This window comes from Copadichromis virginalis, linkage group LG4, assembly GCF_057382275.1.
Source record: "Copadichromis virginalis isolate Kocher_CV1m ecotype Utaka linkage group LG4, C_Virginalis_male_GT1.1, whole genome shotgun sequence".
NCBI lineage: Eukaryota > Metazoa > Chordata > Actinopteri > Cichliformes > Cichlidae > Copadichromis > Copadichromis virginalis.
The window spans coordinates 34,834,583-34,850,653 of record NC_140621.1 but is presented as its reverse complement, the minus strand read 5'-3'; the positions used below and the strand labels follow the sequence as shown (position 1 = coordinate 34,850,653).

Genomic DNA, 16,071 nt, shown 5'->3' with positions numbered 1-16,071 from the left:
AATAAAGTCTCATCTCATCTCATCTCATCTCATCTCATAACACGCTGACATAAGAAGAAGAAGACATAGAATAATCCTTTAATTGTCCCACAAGGGGAAATTTGGGTGTAACAGCAGCAAAAAAGACACATATACAAAGAAACAGTACACAAGACACAGAACAGAAACATACACAAGTTTTACATATTTACATTGAGGACAATGGTTACCAAAAACAGAGTATTGTACCATTATTAAATAAAATAAAATAAAATAAAATACAGGTAAGAGGCAAACCCAGGTTGTAGAGTGAATCAGTTGATAAAATACTGCAGTTACAGCGCTGATGTAAACATCTGTGTTTGTTGGGAGCAGTTCTGATTGTATAGTCTGACAGCTGCAGGGAGGAAGGACCTGCAGAAACGCTCCTTCATGCATCGAGGATGCAGCAGTCTGTCACTGAAGTAGCTCTGCAGCAACATCTACATGCATGGGGTGGGAGACTCTGTCCATCAGAGATGTTATTTTGGCCAGAGTCCTTCTGTCTCCCACCACCTGCACTGGGTCCAGGGTGCATCCCAGAACAAAGCTGGCGGATGCCACCACAGAGTCATAGAAGGTCTTTAAAATGCCCCAAAAGGCTCCAACAGTACAAACACGGCTCAGAGGTCCAGCTCAGGTGAGGCGGAGCAGACAGTCACCTGTGCCACGCCCCTAACAATGCAAACTTTAAACAGGTGAGTTATAAAAACATCGTCCCCTGTACAGGTGTTATTTTTTATTAGTCCTTTATTTACCCAGGTAAAAAAAATCATTTCCAACAGAGACCTGGCATCAAATACACACAGCACTATAACATTTACAACCAATACAATATCCCCATACCATGTGGAAAATATACAATAACAGATCAAATTAAGAGTACATTTAAAAACAATCACACTGAGTCAGAGCTGTTCTCTCGTTCCTTTGAGACAGACTTAAACTCTCCCAAGGTAACCAAGTCAGATCATTTCAGTTCCTTCTGCAGATTGTTCCAGGAAGCCGGGGCAGCGTGTTTAAAAGCCCTTTTCCCCAATTCTGTTCTGATTTTTGGGACAATCGATTATGAAGGGGAAATTCTCTACAGAGATCAGTTTGTGTCAGACACTTTTATTACTGCTGTAAAGCTTTAACATGGGGACTGACTCGCTCCTGGAGTCTCTGCTGGACATTAGAGGAACTGCAGCTGTTGGTGTTTCTTTGTTGTCAAAGAGTGTGTTCCCACTGTTGCAGCTGCAGGCCCTTCCGCCCGTGGTTTTCATCTCACAGAGAGAACCAGGAGAGGCTGAAATGTTTGCTCTATACTTTGGGAAGAACTGCAGCTGTTAGAAAAAGGCACAGATGAAAGTGGTTTTGAAATGATTCTGTTTATTAACCAGTTTTACACATCGGTGTTCACCAAACACCTTTACAGTTATCTCCAGGTGCAGCATCAAATCTGTCCGTACTGATGCTTAAAGGAGTGGAAGTGCTTTTATTTTGAAAAAACAAACACTGCTTTTCCTTTTTTTATTTAAATCCATGCTGCTTTCACATCATATGGAAAAATCCAGGAAATTTAAGTTAGAATTGTTCCATATTTACTCCATGAGCCCTTTTAGTAAAAATCCCTCAGAGCAAAACAAACGCTGGAATCTTCCACATATTCCGACGCACTTGAACGCAGCACAGTCATCAGTTGGATTTGGGCAGCCTGTAGACGTTGCCGGACATTATGAGCTGATGGTCCCTGACCTTCCTCTGCAGGAACGCCTCCAGCTCGTTCACGTCCATCTCCGTGACGACGGGTCCCGTAGCGACGAACATCCGCAGCATGGTGTGTATGCGTTCCAGTGTCATGGTGTCCAGGTTGGTGAGCATGGCCTGGACGTAGACCCAGAACAGCTGCAGAGACAGAGGCCCAGTGTGCTTACTGTGAGAGTTTAAGACCTAACTAGAACTAGCTGATACTTTTCAGGCTGAAGCGCTCGTTTGAGCTGCTTCCCCAGCAGAGCGGTGACGTTCCAGACAGCTGAAGACATACACCACGCGATTCACAAAGCACTGAACCCCTACGGCCCCTCCCACAAGAGGTGGGCTGTCCACAGCTGTGCCTCAATGGCTAAGATCCCGGCTCTCAGGCGCTCTCCCATGAAAGACCTCCTTAGGAGACCCAACCAGGGGTGAGTTACCCTCCTGGGATCATGCGGGTGCACCAAGTCGTTCACAACAATAAGCTCGTGATTTATGGAGCATGTGATCCTAAAACACCCACTGTCATTCATTATTAAGTGATTTTTATAACACGACTGAAAAGAAGCGGCACATCATCAGGTGCCAGGTTTCAAATACTTAAAGTAACTAAGTAAATAACCCTGAGACAGCAGGATGAATGAAGTGCGTACCTGCAGCTTCTCCTCCCTCTGCTCGGACTGTGTGGCGGTGTTGGAGTCCCTCTCCTCGTCGCTGTCGATCAGCATCACGCCTCTGTCCAGCTTCTCTTTCGACGAACCCTTCTCCACCACGTAGAAGTGGCCGCCCGCCTCCTCCCTCAGCACGCCCTGCTGCTGCCACAGAGCCAGCTTCCTGTGCACCAGCTCCTTCGGGGCGCCCAGCTTCGCACTCAGCTCCTCCAACGTCCAAGAACCTGAGAGGACGAGCAGGTACACGACGATCAAACTGCATCTCCCTCGACTCCACGCAGCGTAACGAGCGATGTCAGAGCCGATAGTTTACAACCATGACATCGCCATGTCAGGAAAACATCAGGGGTCATCGCAGAATTACATTTCACAGCATGAAAGCGCTCTGAAATGAAAGTCCTTACTTTTCTCTTGGAAGTACATGATGGTGGCAGCCTGGATGGGTGAGACCGTGAGGTTGGTGAGGACTCGGTCCTCCAGCTCCACGTCCAGAGTGACCGAGCCCAGGTGAGGCTTCCAGCTCAGCGTCCTCATGGCCTGAAACACAAACGGGACTCGACTCAGCAGGTAAAAGCGTAGCTGTGCATTTGGTTTCTACTGCAAACCAAACCAGAGACGCCACAGTGGGTCAACTCCACCTTCAGCTTCTCGTAGCGGTGGGTGTAGGCCTCCATGGCCTGGCAGACGACAGGAGGGAGCTCCAGCTTCTCCTCCTTCAGCGCGGGCCAGAACTCAGATGAGAGGATGATGGCCGACAGGGGCAGCGGCGGCTGCTCCTCCTCGCTCAGCTTTGACTCCTCCTCGCGGATGTTGCTGTTGATCCTGCGAGAATCCGCCATGTCCTGCATCCATCGGGTAATCACAACGTTCTCAGAAATTCATCCTTTCAGGGAATGTCCTAAAATATCTGGTTAACGATCCATATTCCAGATGTTTACCTTCAACATGACCTCGCAGTAATGCATGTGAGACTCGCCGAACCGCAGCTTCAGCAGCTCCACGTTACGAATCTCCCTGAAGACGCAGAAAACAGGACGGGCGTGAGCGTTTACTTTGCTATCAGTGACCCGACATGTTCAAAGTACCAACACTTTCTCTCAGCTTTAAGCTGGGCGCTGGTGCGGTCGTACCTGGCCGTGTTGTAGTTGAGCTGCTGCAGCAGCCTGTCGGCGAGCACGCCTCTGTACTCGTCTATGAAGATCTCCTTACTGCCGTAGATGCTGACCAGCAGGCTGATGATGTCGGACGAGCGGCGCTTCGAGCCCATTTTATCTGAGAACAAACACACAAGTAAGATCTTTCTCTTCAGCTGCGGTCTCCTTCTCTGCGCTCAGCGCGGTGCGTTCACTGACCGGGCATGGCGTCGGTCGGGTCTGGAGTCCAGTCCTCGGGGTCGTTGCCTTCTTCGTCGCTGTCCTGCATCTCCAGAGTCACCGGGTCTCCTCGGGACAGCTCGGAGGCGAGGTCGGTGCAGCCCTCTGCATCTCCGGTCAGACCGGCTACGATCTGCCTCACCGTGTCCTCCCGGGTCCTGAAACACAACACGGACGTTTGATCCTCTGCTAGGACGTCAAATGTTAAACTCATGTAGAACTTTACTCACAAAAAAGTGCACGATCAGAGCCAAAAGATCAGAGCAGGACTGAAAGCGAATCCCGCCGGCGCCTGCGTGGACTCACCTGAGGTACTTGCGGATCGGCTGGGAGACGACCTGCAGGATGACCATGGACGGGTCGAGCTCTCGGAGCGCTTTGATGGCCGAGATGTAAACAGTGAGGATGTCTGACGTGTGAACGCCTGCAGACAGATCAGTCAGTTTCACAGACGTTACCATAGAGACCAGCTTCCCTACACGATGATGAGGATGACCTGAGAAATCACACGTGTGCACGACGAGCTGAAAAACAGCTTCAAAATAAGCAAATCAACAAATGCTGTTTTTAAACAGCTGCATCAGCTCTATGGTCCGCCTCCACCTCCTCCTTCACCACCTCACTGAACCTCCTCTGGGCTCTTTTCCTCCTCCACCTTCATCTCATTGTTGTTTTCTTCTCTAATCCTGACTTTAAACATTGAATCGCGTTTAACTTAAAAAAATCTGCCACCGCGACTCATCAGGTCACAAAAATAAACCCCAACAGAAACCGACCCGGGTGCAGTAGGCGGCTTTCGAAGGCGGATTTGAGCGAGGTGAGGAGCTGCTGTCTCTGATTGGTTCTCTCCAGGCAGAACTTCAGATCCTCAATAGCAGCTTTGGATTCTGGGAAATCTGAAAGGAAGCACAAGAGCCAAGAAGAGTTTGAAATCTGGTTTACAGAGAGAGAGAATTATTATTGTTGTTTTTTGACTGTGGCTCTGTTACAAACAGAAACTGATTAAATGACGTTTTTCTGTGTTTTAAATGTTTATCTACTACTTTATTACTTTGTCGGGGAGCTCTTTCTACAAACTTCATGCCCTTCTTTATTGTTTTCGAATCCTTTCAGTGGGCCAGAGTGGATTCTTTCCTGGGGCGATTCTGTCCCACAGGCCTTATGTTTGACCACCCTGTTCTATAGCGGTGGCTAGCTGAAACGCTCCGTCGTCCTGACTCGAGCTGAGCTCTAGGCGATGACAGGAAACACTGCCGTAGAGGAAACGAGAGCTCCGCGGCAAAGAAAAGACTTAAAGAATCAGCAGGCGTCAGCGTCCAATCACAGCTCAGAGGTCAGAGTTCAGCCTGGCGTGGATCTGTAAACCTGCTGCAGACTCCCACCTCTGATGATGCTGAAGAGCTCCTCGATCCTCATGTTGACATAGATCCTGCAGAAGAACTGATGCATGTGGCACCTCCACTGCTTCAGCACCGAGCCGCCGCCCGGGACCACCTGGACGCCGAGACCGCCGGGGGCCGCTGGGAGTGAAGCGGCATCTCCGTCCGCCTCACTGGCAAACACTTTAGCCAGCCAGCCCAGCACCAGCTCCAACCACTGCTCCCTCACACACACACACACACACACACACACAGTAAATGAGGAGCAGGCCGCAGTGAGTTTCAGCGTGGACAGATGCTGCAGATGTTTCACCTCCTGGAACTCCAGCAGGAAGGAGCGCTCGTACTCGCCCCGGCACAGCTGCTCCATCCGCATCTCGATGAGCTTGTGGAGGATGGTGGTGACGGCCTCGGAGCTCACCCACTCCAGCAGCTGCAGCTTCGACCTGGAAACAACCAATCAGACGTCAGCGTTTCAGACTGCATGAGAACAAACAGCTGATCTGAGCCACGCTTCAGCATCATAAATACAACTGTTAGAAATGATCGAAGATTTATATTTGCTATATATTATATTATTATTATTTTATTTTAGTCACAACTTTATTTTTTTTTTTTACTCTGAAAATTCAAGGAAATAATGCCAACTTCCTGCCTCGTTACGTCAATTATTTCAAATTAAAAGCCTGACTCACAGGATGTGGCTGAGCTCCTGCAGGTGTTCCAGGGCCTGCTGACACCAGCACTGCTGCACGGGGACCCAGCAGCCCCGGCAGGCCCCGCCACCGGGAGCCTCGGTGGCGTCCTCACCGCTGCCCTCCCGGTTCATGTAGACAGAGAAGGTCCGGCTGTAAAACTCCAGCACTCGCTCCTGGAGGACGGGAGCCGGGGAGAAGAGGAGGAGGGCCCTGATGGTGGTGAAGGCTCGCTCCATGAGGGCTTTGGATCCTGGGCCACACAGACCTCCACGGCCCTCATCCTGCCACGCCCCCAGCTTCTCCAAACCAGCTGTAAGGAGGAGGAGAAGTTTGAATGCTGCGCACAGAGAAAACCCATCAACTCTCTGATGGTCCACTCACCCAGAAAAGGTTCGAGCCTGTCCAGCAGAGTCCTGAAGGCCGTAAGCAGAACCCAGACCCTGTCCTTCTCCTCCATCTCGTTCTCCGGCTGCTTCAGGGCAGACCAGAACTCGGGAACCACGCAGGCAGACAGACGCATCTGCAGCGTCTCCAGCAGCCAGCTGCCCAGCAGCCGGCCCAGACCCTGATCGTTCAGCAGGGCCAGCGAGTCTGAGAGGCTCTGCTCTGACACCGAGCTACCCGGAGACACCTGAACGCAACCAAAACACAGCGTTACACAAACACAGGATGCACACGTGCTGGTGCTGGCTGACAGGGTTTCTTCACAGCCAGTTTCAGTTTGGATTTCTTAGACTGACCGATGACCCTCGTACAGAGGAGCAAAACCACGAGACTGGAGGAGACAAGTTTGTGTCTCAGCTTGTGTTTTTGGTTCAATTCCACTAACCCTTGTGGTTGTTTTGCTTCTTTTTGACCTGATCTGCATCTTGCTCCGAGTCTCCGTGCGCTCCTTTTGAGTCTTTGCACTTGCTTTATTAACCTGTGTTCATTTTACATTTCTTACAGTTGAATTTGTGTAGCTTTGTGGTCTTTCTCTAACTGTGAAAGTTCGTTTTTTCACACACTTGTTTCACCTCTGTTTTGTAACTTGTAAGTTTGGCTGTTTATGGACGTCACGTCACAGTTTACTTTACATTTATGAGGATTGATAACCAATAATGAACTCAGTAGGAAGCAGACAGAGGAAACAACACAGATTAGGACCATTAAGAAGACATCGATACATACAAGCCGAATTTAACCGAAAACTTCTCCTGATTAATGTGACATCTGAAAACCTCTCAAATTGCTAACAAACCACATCTACGACCAACAAAACGTTAAATCGAGAGATTTTTTAATGGAGTTCGGTTGCTCGTTATGCTACAGTCACATAGCTGCAGGTGTCCAGAGTGGGAAGCCACTCACCAGCGCCGCAGTGACGGTTTCCCAGGATTCAGCGACCCCGGGATTCGGTCCGGATCCAGACATCTCCACTGAGTCCGGTTCCATCGCACTTTCCTCCATTTTCTCACACTTTTCCTCACAAACCGCGAAGCAGCTTCTCGGTGTCCCACATTTAAACTGTGGAGGTTCTATCCGGTTATAACGTCGCTCCAGAACATCTACAAACACGCTCCATGTTTCCGGTGGGTATTACTCATGTCTAAGAATAATATTGCTTGAAATCAGCCCCAGTTTCTGTTATTACTCTGAACTAAATGTTCTTCAGTATCGCGGGTTTACTTCTTCTTCGTGATCACGATCTTCTTCTTCTTTTCGTGATTTTGACGCCAAGGAGTCATATGCTGCCCTCTACTGTCAGACAGTGCGCATTGTAAATCCTCGCAGATTTTATTTTGAAGTTCACAGGAAGTGTCTCTGTGGGCTGGTGTTTGTCATAACAATGGCGAACTTGTCATGAGGAACAAAATTGCCGCTATAACGTTTTAAAATGGCTCTGTACTCGGTTGTTCATATCCAGAAATGATCAAAGAATTTAGAGAAAAACAAAATCAACTTTTTTTTATGGAGAAAGAAAAAAATGTGAATACTTTAACATTTTTCCTCACAGTGTCATAAGTCACTGGACATTGTGGACATCCACGGTCACTTCATGCATAATGCACATTCTATGTGTGTGGACGTTTGCAGGAATATGTGTATGTATATGTATATTTAGATGCTGTACATTTAGATGCACACTCATATCGCATGTGAGTGTGCGTGTACACGTCTATTCTTATAGATAACTATTACTTACATGGAAAAATTATGTTATAACTAGGTAGTTTATGTCTTGCATATTTCTACAGCTATATCCACAGTCACATACTGTCTATGCTACCGTTGTATATAGTTTAATATCTTACTTATTTTATATTTGTTTGTATTTTATTTGTATTTTTTGTATTATCCTTCTGCTTTCTGTCCCTGAGCTGACGTAATGCAAAAATTTCCACACAGTGGGATCAATAAAGTCTCATCTCATCTCATCTCATCTCATAACACGCTGACATAAGAAGAAGAAGACATAGAATAATCCTTTAATTGTCCCACAAGGGGAAATTTGGGTGTAACAGCAGCAAAAAAGACACATATACAAAGAAACAGTACACAAGACACAGAACAGAAACATACACAAGTTTTACATATTTACATTGAGGACAATGGTTACCAAAAACAGAGTATTGTACCATTATTAAATAAAATAAAATAAAATACAGGTAAGAGGCAAACCCAGGTTGTAGAGTGAATCAGTTGATAAAATACTGCAGTTACAGCGCTGATGTAAACATCTGTGTTTGTTGGGAGCAGTTCTGATTGTATAGTCTGACAGCTGCAGGGAGGAAGGACCTGCAGAAACGCTCCTTCATGCATCGAGGATGCAGCAGTCTGTCACTGAAGTAGCTCTGCAGCAACATCTACATGCATGGGGTGGGAGACTCTGTCCATCAGAGATGTTATTTTGGCCAGAGTCCTTCTGTCTCCCACCACCTGCACTGGGTCCAGGGTGCATCCCAGAACAAAGCTGGCGGATGCCACCACAGAGTCATAGAAGGTCTTTAAAATGCCCCAAAAGGCTCCAACAGTACAAACACGGCTCAGAGGTCCAGCTCAGGTGAGGCGGAACAGACAGTCACCTGTGCCACGCCCCTAACAATGCAAACTTTAAACAGGTGAGTTATAAAAACATCGTCCCCTGTACAGGTGTTATTTTTTATTAGTCCTTTATTTACCCAGGTAAAAAAAATCATTTCCAAAAGAGACCTGGCATCATCAAATACACACAGCACTATAACATTTACAACCAATACAATATCCCCATACCATGTGGAAAATATACAATAACAGATCAAATTAAGAGTACATTTAAAAACAATCACACTGAGTCAAAGAGCTGTTCTCTCGTTCCTTTAAGACAGACTTAAACTCTCCCAAGGTAACCAAGTCAGATCATTTCAGTTCCTTCTGCAGATTGTTCCAGGAAGCCGGGGCAGCGTGTTTAAAAGCCCTTTTCCCCAATTCTGTTCTGATTTTTGGGACAATCGATTATGAAGGGGAAATTCTCTACAGAGATCAGTTTGTGTCAGACACTTTTATTACTGCTGTAAAGCTTTAACATGGGGACTGACTCGCTCCTGGAGTCTCTGCTGGACATTAGAGGAACTGCAGCTGTTGGTGTTTCTTTGTTGTCAAAGAGTGTGTTCCCACTGTTGCAGCTGCAGGCCCTTCCGCCCGTGGTTTTCATCTCACAGAGAGAACCAGGAGAGGCTGAAATGTTTGCTCTATACTTTGGGAAGAACTGCAGCTGTTAGAAAAAGGCACAGATGAAAGTGGTTTTGAAATGATTCTGTTTATTAACCAGTTTTACACATCGGTGTTCACCAAACACCTTTACAGTTATCTCCAGGTGCAGCATCAAATCTGTCCGTACTGATGCTTAAAGGAGTGGAAGTGCTTTTATTTTGAAAAAACAAACACTGCTTTTCCTTTTTTTATTTAAATCCATGCTGCTTTCACATCATATGGAAAAATCCAGGAAATTTAAGTTAGAATTGTTCCATATTTACTCCATGAGCCCTTTTAGTAAAAATCCCTCAGAGCAAAACAAACGCTGGAATCTTCCACATATTCCGACGCACTTGAACGCAGCACAGTCATCAGTTGGATTTGGGCAGCCTGTAGATGTTGCCGGACATTATGAGCTGATGGTCCCTGACCTTCCTCTGCAGGAACGCCTCCAGCTCGTTCACGTCCATCTCCGTGACGACGGGTCCCGTAGCGACGAACATCCGCAGCATGGTGTGTATGCGTTCCAGTGTCATGGTGTCCAGGTTGGTGAGCATGGCCTGGACGTAGACCCAGAACAGCTGCAGAGACAGAGGCCCAGTGTGCTTACTGTGAGAGTTTAAGACCTAACTAGAACTAGCTGATACTTTTCAGGCTGAAGCGCTCGTTTGAGCTGCTTCCCCAGCAGAGCGGTGACGTTCCAGACAGCTGAAGACATACACCACGCGATTCACAAAGCACTGAACCCCTACGGCCCCTCCCACAAGAGGTGGGCTGTCCACAGCTGTGCCTCAATGGCTAAGATCCCGGCTCTCAGGCGCTCTCCCATGAAAGACCTCCTTAGGAGACCCAACCAGGGGTGAGTTACCCTCCTGGGATCATGCGGGTGCACCAAGTCGTTCACAACAATAAGCTCGTGATTTATGGAGCATGTGATCCTAAAACACCCACTGTCATTCATTATTAAGTGATTTTTATAACACGACTGAAAAGAAGCGGCACATCATCAGGTGCCAGGTTTCAAATACTTAAAGTAACTAAGTAAATAACCCTGAGACAGCAGGATGAATGAAGTGCGTACCTGCAGCTTCTCCTCCCTCTGCTCGGACTGTGTGGCGGTGTTGGAGTCCCTCTCCTCGTCGCTGTCGATCAGCATCACGCCTCTGTCCAGCTTCTCTTTCGACGAACCCTTCTCCACCACGTAGAAGTGGCCGCCCGCCTCCTCCCTCAGCACGCCCTGCTGCTGCCACAGAGCCAGCTTCCTGTGCACCAGCTCCTTCGGGGCGCCCAGCTTCGCACTCAGCTCCTCCAACGTCCAAGAACCTGAGAGGACGAGCAGGTACACGACGATCAAACTGCATCTCCCTCGACTCCACGCAGCGTAACGAGCGATGTCAGAGCCGATAGTTTACAACCATGACATCGCCATGTCAGGAAAACATCAGGGGTCATCGCAGAATTACATTTCACAGCATGAAAGCGCTCTGAAATGAAAGTCCTTACTTTTCTCTTGGAAGTACATGATGGTGGCAGCCTGGATGGGTGAGACCGTGAGGTTGGTGAGGACTCGGTCCTCCAGCTCCACGTCCAGAGTGACCGAGCCCAGGTGAGGCTTCCAGCTCAGCGTCCTCATGGCCTGAAACACAAACGGGACTCGACTCAGCAGGTAAAAGCGTAGCTGTGCATTTGGTTTCTACTGCAAACCAAACCAGAGACGCCACAGTGGGTCAACTCCACCTTCAGCTTCTCGTAGCGGTGGGTGTAGGCCTCCATGGCCTGGCAGACGACAGGAGGGAGCTCCAGCTTCTCCTCCTTCAGCGCGGGCCAGAACTCAGATGAGAGGATGATGGCCGACAGGGGCAGCGGCGGCTGCTCCTCCTCGCTCAGCTTTGACTCCTCCTCGCGGATGTTGCTGTTGATCCTGCGAGAATCCGCCATGTCCTGCATCCATCGGGTAATCACAACGTTCTCAGAAATTCATCCTTTCAGGGAATGTCCTAAAATATCTGGTTAACGATCCATATTCCAGATGTTTACCTTCAACATGACCTCGCAGTAATGCATGTGAGACTCGCCGAACCGCAGCTTCAGCAGCTCCACGTTACGAATCTCCCTGAAGACGCAGAAAACAGGACGGGCGTGAGCGTTTACTTTGCTATCAGTGACCCGACATGTTCAAAGTACCAACACTTTCTCTCAGCTTTAAGCTGGGCGCTGCTGCGGTCGTACCTGGCCGTGTTGTAGTTGAGCTGCTGCAGCAGCCTGTCGGCGAGCACGCCTCTGTACTCGTCTATGAAGATCTCCTTACTGCCGTAGATGCTGACCAGCAGGCTGATGATGTCGGACGAGCGGCGCTTCGAGCCCATTTTATCTGAGAACAAACACACGAGTAAGATCTTTCTCTTCAGCTGCGGTCTCCTTCTCTGCGCTCAGCGCGGTGCGTTCACTGACCGGGCATGGCGTCGGTCGGGTCTGGAGTCCAGTCCTCGGGGTCGTTGCCTTCTTCGTCGCTGTCCTGCATCTCCAGAGTCACCGGGTCTCCTCGGGACAGCTCGGAGGCGAGGTCGGTGCAGCCCTCTGCATCTCCGGTCAGACCGGCTACGATCTGCCTCACCGTGTCCTCCCGGGTCCTGAAACACAACACGGACGTTTGATCCTCTGCTAGGACGTCAAATGTTAAACTCATGTAGAACTTTACTCACAAAAAAGTGCACGATCAGAGCCAAAAGATCAGAGCAGGACTGAAAGCGAATCCCGCCGGCGCCTGCGTGGACTCACCTGAGGTACTTGCGGATCGGCTGGGAGACGACCTGCAGGATGACCATGGACGGGTCGAGCTCTCGGAGCGCTTTGATGGCCGAGATGTAAACAGTGAGGATGTCTGACGTGTGAACGCCTGCAGACAGATCAGTCAGTTTCACAGACGTTACCATAGAGACCAGCTTCCCTACACGATGATGAGGATGACCTGAGAAATCACACGTGTGCACGACGAGCTGAAAAACAGCTTCAAAATAAGCAAATCAACAAATGCTGTTTTTAAACAGCTGCATCAGCTCTATGGTCCGCCTCCACCTCCTCCTTCACCACCTCACTGAACCTCCTCTGGGCTCTTTTCCTCCTCCACCTTCATCTCATTGTTGTTTTCTTCTCTAATCCTGACTTTAAACATTGAATCGCGTTTAACTTAAAAAAATCTGCCACCGCGACTCATCAGGTCACAAAAATAAACCCCAACAGAAACCGACCCGGGTGCAGTAGGCGGCTTTCGAAGGCGGATTTGAGCGAGGTGAGGAGCTGCTGTCTCTGATTGGTTCTCTCCAGGCAGAACTTCAGATCCTCAATAGCAGCTTTGGATTCTGGGAAATCTGAAAGGAAGCACAAGAGCCAAGAAGAGTTTGAAATCTGGTTTACAGAGAGAGAGAATTATTATTGTTGTTTTTTGACTGTGGCTCTGTTACAAACAGAAACTGATTAAATGACGTTTTTCTGTGTTTTAAATGTTTATCTACTACTTTATTACTTTGTCGGGGAGCTCTTTCTACAAACTTCATGCCCTTCTTTATTGTTTTCGAATCCTTTCAGTGGGCCAGAGTGGATTCTTTCCTGGGGCGATTCTGTCCCACAGGCCTTATGTTTGACCACCCTGTTCTATAGCGGTGGCTAGCTGAAACGCTCCGTCGTCCTGACTCGAGCTGAGCTCTAGGCGATGACAGGAAACACTGCCGTAGAGGAAACGAGAGCTCCGCGGCAAAGAAAAGACTTAAAGAATCAGCAGGCGTCAGCGTCCAATCACAGCTCAGAGGTCAGAGTTCAGCCTGGCGTGGATCTGTAAACCTGCTGCAGACTCCCACCTCTGATGATGCTGAAGAGCTCCTCGATCCTCATGTTGACATAGATCCTGCAGAAGAACTGATGCATGTGGCACCTCCACTGCTTCAGCACCGAGCCGCCGCCCGGGACCACCTGGACGCCGAGACCGCCGGGGGCCGCTGGGAGTGAAGCGGCATCTCCGTCCGCCTCACTGGCAAACACTTTAGCCAGCCAGCCCAGCACCAGCTCCAACCACTGCTCCCACACACACACACACACACACACACAGTAAATGAGGAGCAGGCCGCAGTGAGTTTCAGCGTGGACAGATGCTGCAGATGTTTCACCTCCTGGAACTCCAGCAGGAAGGAGCGCTCGTACTCGCCCCGGCACAGCTGCTCCATCCGCATCTCGATGAGCTTGTGGAGGATGGTGGTGACGGCCTCGGAGCTCACCCACTCCAGCAGCTGCAGCTTCGACCTGGAAACAACCAATCAGACGTCAGCGTTTCAGACTGCATGAGAACAAACAGCTGATCTGAGCCACGCTTCAGCATCATAAATACAACTGTTAGAAATGATCGAAGATTTATATTTGCTATATATTATATTATTATTATTTTATTTTAGTCACAACTTTATTTTTTTTTTTTACTCTGAAAATTCAAGGAAATAATGCCAACTTCCTGCCTCGTTACGTCAATTATTTCAAATTAAAAGCCTGACTCACAGGATGTGGCTGAGCTCCTGCAGGTGTTCCAGGGCCTGCTGACACCAGCACTGCTGCACGGGGACCCAGCAGCCCCGGCAGGCCCCGCCACCGGGAGCCTCGGTGGCGTCCTCACCGCTGCCCTCCCGGTTCATGTAGACAGAGAAGGTCCGGCTGTAAAACTCCAGCACTCGCTCCTGGAGGACGGGAGCCGGGGAGAAGAGGAGGAGGGCCCTGATGGTGGTGAAGGCTCGCTCCATGAGGGCTTTGGATCCTGGGCCACACAGACCTCCACGGCCCTCATCCTGCCACGCCCCCAGCTTCTCCAAACCAGCTGTAAGGAGGAGGAGAAGTTTGAATGCTGCGCACAGAGAAAACCCATCAACTCTCTGATGGTCCACTCACCCAGAAAAGGTTCGAGCCTGTCCAGCAGAGTCCTGAAGGCCGTAAGCAGAACCCAGACCCTGTCCTTCTCCTCCATCTCGTTCTCCGGCTGCTTCAGGGCAGACCAGAACTCGGGAACCACGCAGGCAGACAGACGCATCTGCAGCGTCTCCAGCAGCCAGCTGCCCAGCAGCCGGCCCAGACCCTGATCGTTCAGCAGGGCCAGCGAGTCTGAGAGGCTCTGCTCTGACACCGAGCTACCCGGAGACACCTGAACGCAACCAAAACACAGCGTTACACAAACACAGGATGCACACGTGCTGGTGCTGGCTGACAGGGTTTCTTCACAGCCAGTTTCAGTTTGGATTTCTTAGACTGACCGATGACCCTCGTACAGAGGAGCAAAACCACGAGACTGGAGGAGACGAGTTTGTGTCTCAGCTTGTGTTTTTGGTTCAATTCCACTAACCCTTGTGGTTGTTTTGCTTCTTTTTGACCTGATCTGCATCTTGCTCCGAGTCTCCGTGCGCTCCTTTTGAGTCTTTGCACTTGCTTTATTAACCTGTGTTCATTTTACATTTCTTACAGTTGAATTTGTGTAGCTTTGTGGTCTTTCTCTAACTGTGAAAGTTCGTTTTTTCACACACTTGTTTCACCTCTGTTTTGTAACTTGTAAGTTTGGCTGTTTATGGACGTCACGTCACAGTTTACTTTACATTTATGAGGATTGATAACCAATAATGAACTCAGTAGGAAGCAGACAGAGGAAACAACACAGATTAGGACCATTAAGAAGACATCGATACATACAAGCCGAATTTAACCGAAAACTTCTCCTGATTAATGTGACACCTGAAAACCTCTCAAATTGCTAACAAACCACATCTACGACCAACAAAACGTTAAATCGAGAGATTTTTTTAATGGAGTTCGGTTGCTCGTTATGCTACAGTCACATAGCTGCAGGTGTCCAGAGTGGGAAGCCACTCACCAGCGCCGCAGTGACGGTTTCCCAGGATTCAGCGACCCCGGGATTCGGTCCGGATCCAGACATCTCCACTGAGTCCGGTTCCATCGCACTTTCCTCCATTTTCTCACACTTTTCCTCACAAACCGCGAAGCAGCTTCTCGGTGTCCCACATTTAAACTGTGGAGGTTCTATCCGGTTATAACGTCGCTCCAGAACATCTACAAACACGCTCCATGTTTCCGGTGGGTATTACTCATGTCTAAGAATAATATTGCTTGAAATCAGCCCCAGTTTCTGTTATTACTCTGAACTAAATGTTCTTCAGTATCGCGGGTTTACTTCTTCTTCGTGATCACGATCTTCTTCTTCTTTTCGTGATTTTGACGCCAAGGAGTCATATGCTGCCCTCTACTGTCAGACAGTGCGCATTGTAAATCCTCGCAGATTTTATTTTGAAGTTCACAGGAAGTGTCTCTGTGGGCTGGTGTTTGTCATAACAATGGCGAACTTGTCATGAGGAACAAAATTGCCGCTATAACGTTTTAAAATGGCTCTGTACTCGGTTGTTCATATCCAGAAATGATCAAAGAATTTAGAGAAAAACAAAAT

General features: G+C 48.8%; 2 protein-coding genes across 2 annotated transcripts; both read right to left on the bottom strand.

The window, feature by feature from the left end:
• Positions 1 to 60: 60 nt before the first annotated feature.
• Positions 61 to 7,585, bottom strand: LOC146712008 (anaphase-promoting complex subunit 2-like). The gene is made up of 14 exons (XM_085455087.1): positions 7,224 to 7,585; positions 6,255 to 6,504; positions 5,871 to 6,183; positions 5,489 to 5,621; positions 5,179 to 5,392; positions 4,573 to 4,692; positions 4,103 to 4,220; positions 3,776 to 3,954; positions 3,554 to 3,695; positions 3,362 to 3,437; positions 3,062 to 3,265; positions 2,828 to 2,960; positions 2,406 to 2,647; positions 61 to 1,905 (listed from the first exon to the last, which is right to left on the bottom strand). The coding sequence occupies exons 1-14, from the start codon at positions 7,320 to 7,322 to the stop codon at positions 1,696 to 1,698; spliced, it is 2,433 nt and encodes an 810-aa protein (XP_085311213.1). The 5' UTR covers positions 7,323 to 7,585; the 3' UTR covers positions 61 to 1,695.
• Positions 7,586 to 9,632: 2,047 nt separating this feature from the next.
• LOC146712007 (anaphase-promoting complex subunit 2-like) lies at positions 9,633 to 15,845 on the bottom strand. Its single transcript, XM_085455086.1, has 14 exons — positions 15,484 to 15,845; positions 14,514 to 14,763; positions 14,130 to 14,442; positions 13,748 to 13,880; positions 13,442 to 13,655; positions 12,836 to 12,955; positions 12,366 to 12,483; positions 12,039 to 12,217; positions 11,817 to 11,958; positions 11,625 to 11,700; positions 11,325 to 11,528; positions 11,091 to 11,223; positions 10,669 to 10,910; positions 9,633 to 10,168 (listed from the first exon to the last, which is right to left on the bottom strand). Exons 1-14 carry the CDS (start codon positions 15,580 to 15,582, stop codon positions 9,959 to 9,961), a joined length of 2,433 nt encoding a protein of 810 aa, XP_085311212.1. The 5' UTR covers positions 15,583 to 15,845; the 3' UTR covers positions 9,633 to 9,958.
• Positions 15,846 to 16,071: the final 226 nt, after the last annotated feature.

Coding starts and splice junctions, on each gene's coding strand:
- LOC146712008 (XM_085455087.1), bottom strand. CDS start 7,322: ATGGAGGAAAGTGCGATGGAACCGGACTCAGTGGAGATGTCTGGATCC. Junction 6,184..6,254: donor CAGGCTCGAACCTTTTCTGG/GTGAGTGGACCA, acceptor TCCTCCTTACAG/CTGGTTTGGAGAAGCTGGGG. Junction 3,438..3,553: donor CTCAACTACAACACGGCCAG/GTACGACCGCAC, acceptor CTGCGTCTTCAG/GGAGATTCGTAACGTGGAGC.
- LOC146712007 (XM_085455086.1), bottom strand. CDS start 15,582: ATGGAGGAAAGTGCGATGGAACCGGACTCAGTGGAGATGTCTGGATCC. Junction 14,443..14,513: donor CAGGCTCGAACCTTTTCTGG/GTGAGTGGACCA, acceptor TCCTCCTTACAG/CTGGTTTGGAGAAGCTGGGG. Junction 12,218..12,365: donor CCGATCCGCAAGTACCTCAG/GTGAGTCCACGC, acceptor GTTGTGTTTCAG/GACCCGGGAGGACACGGTGA.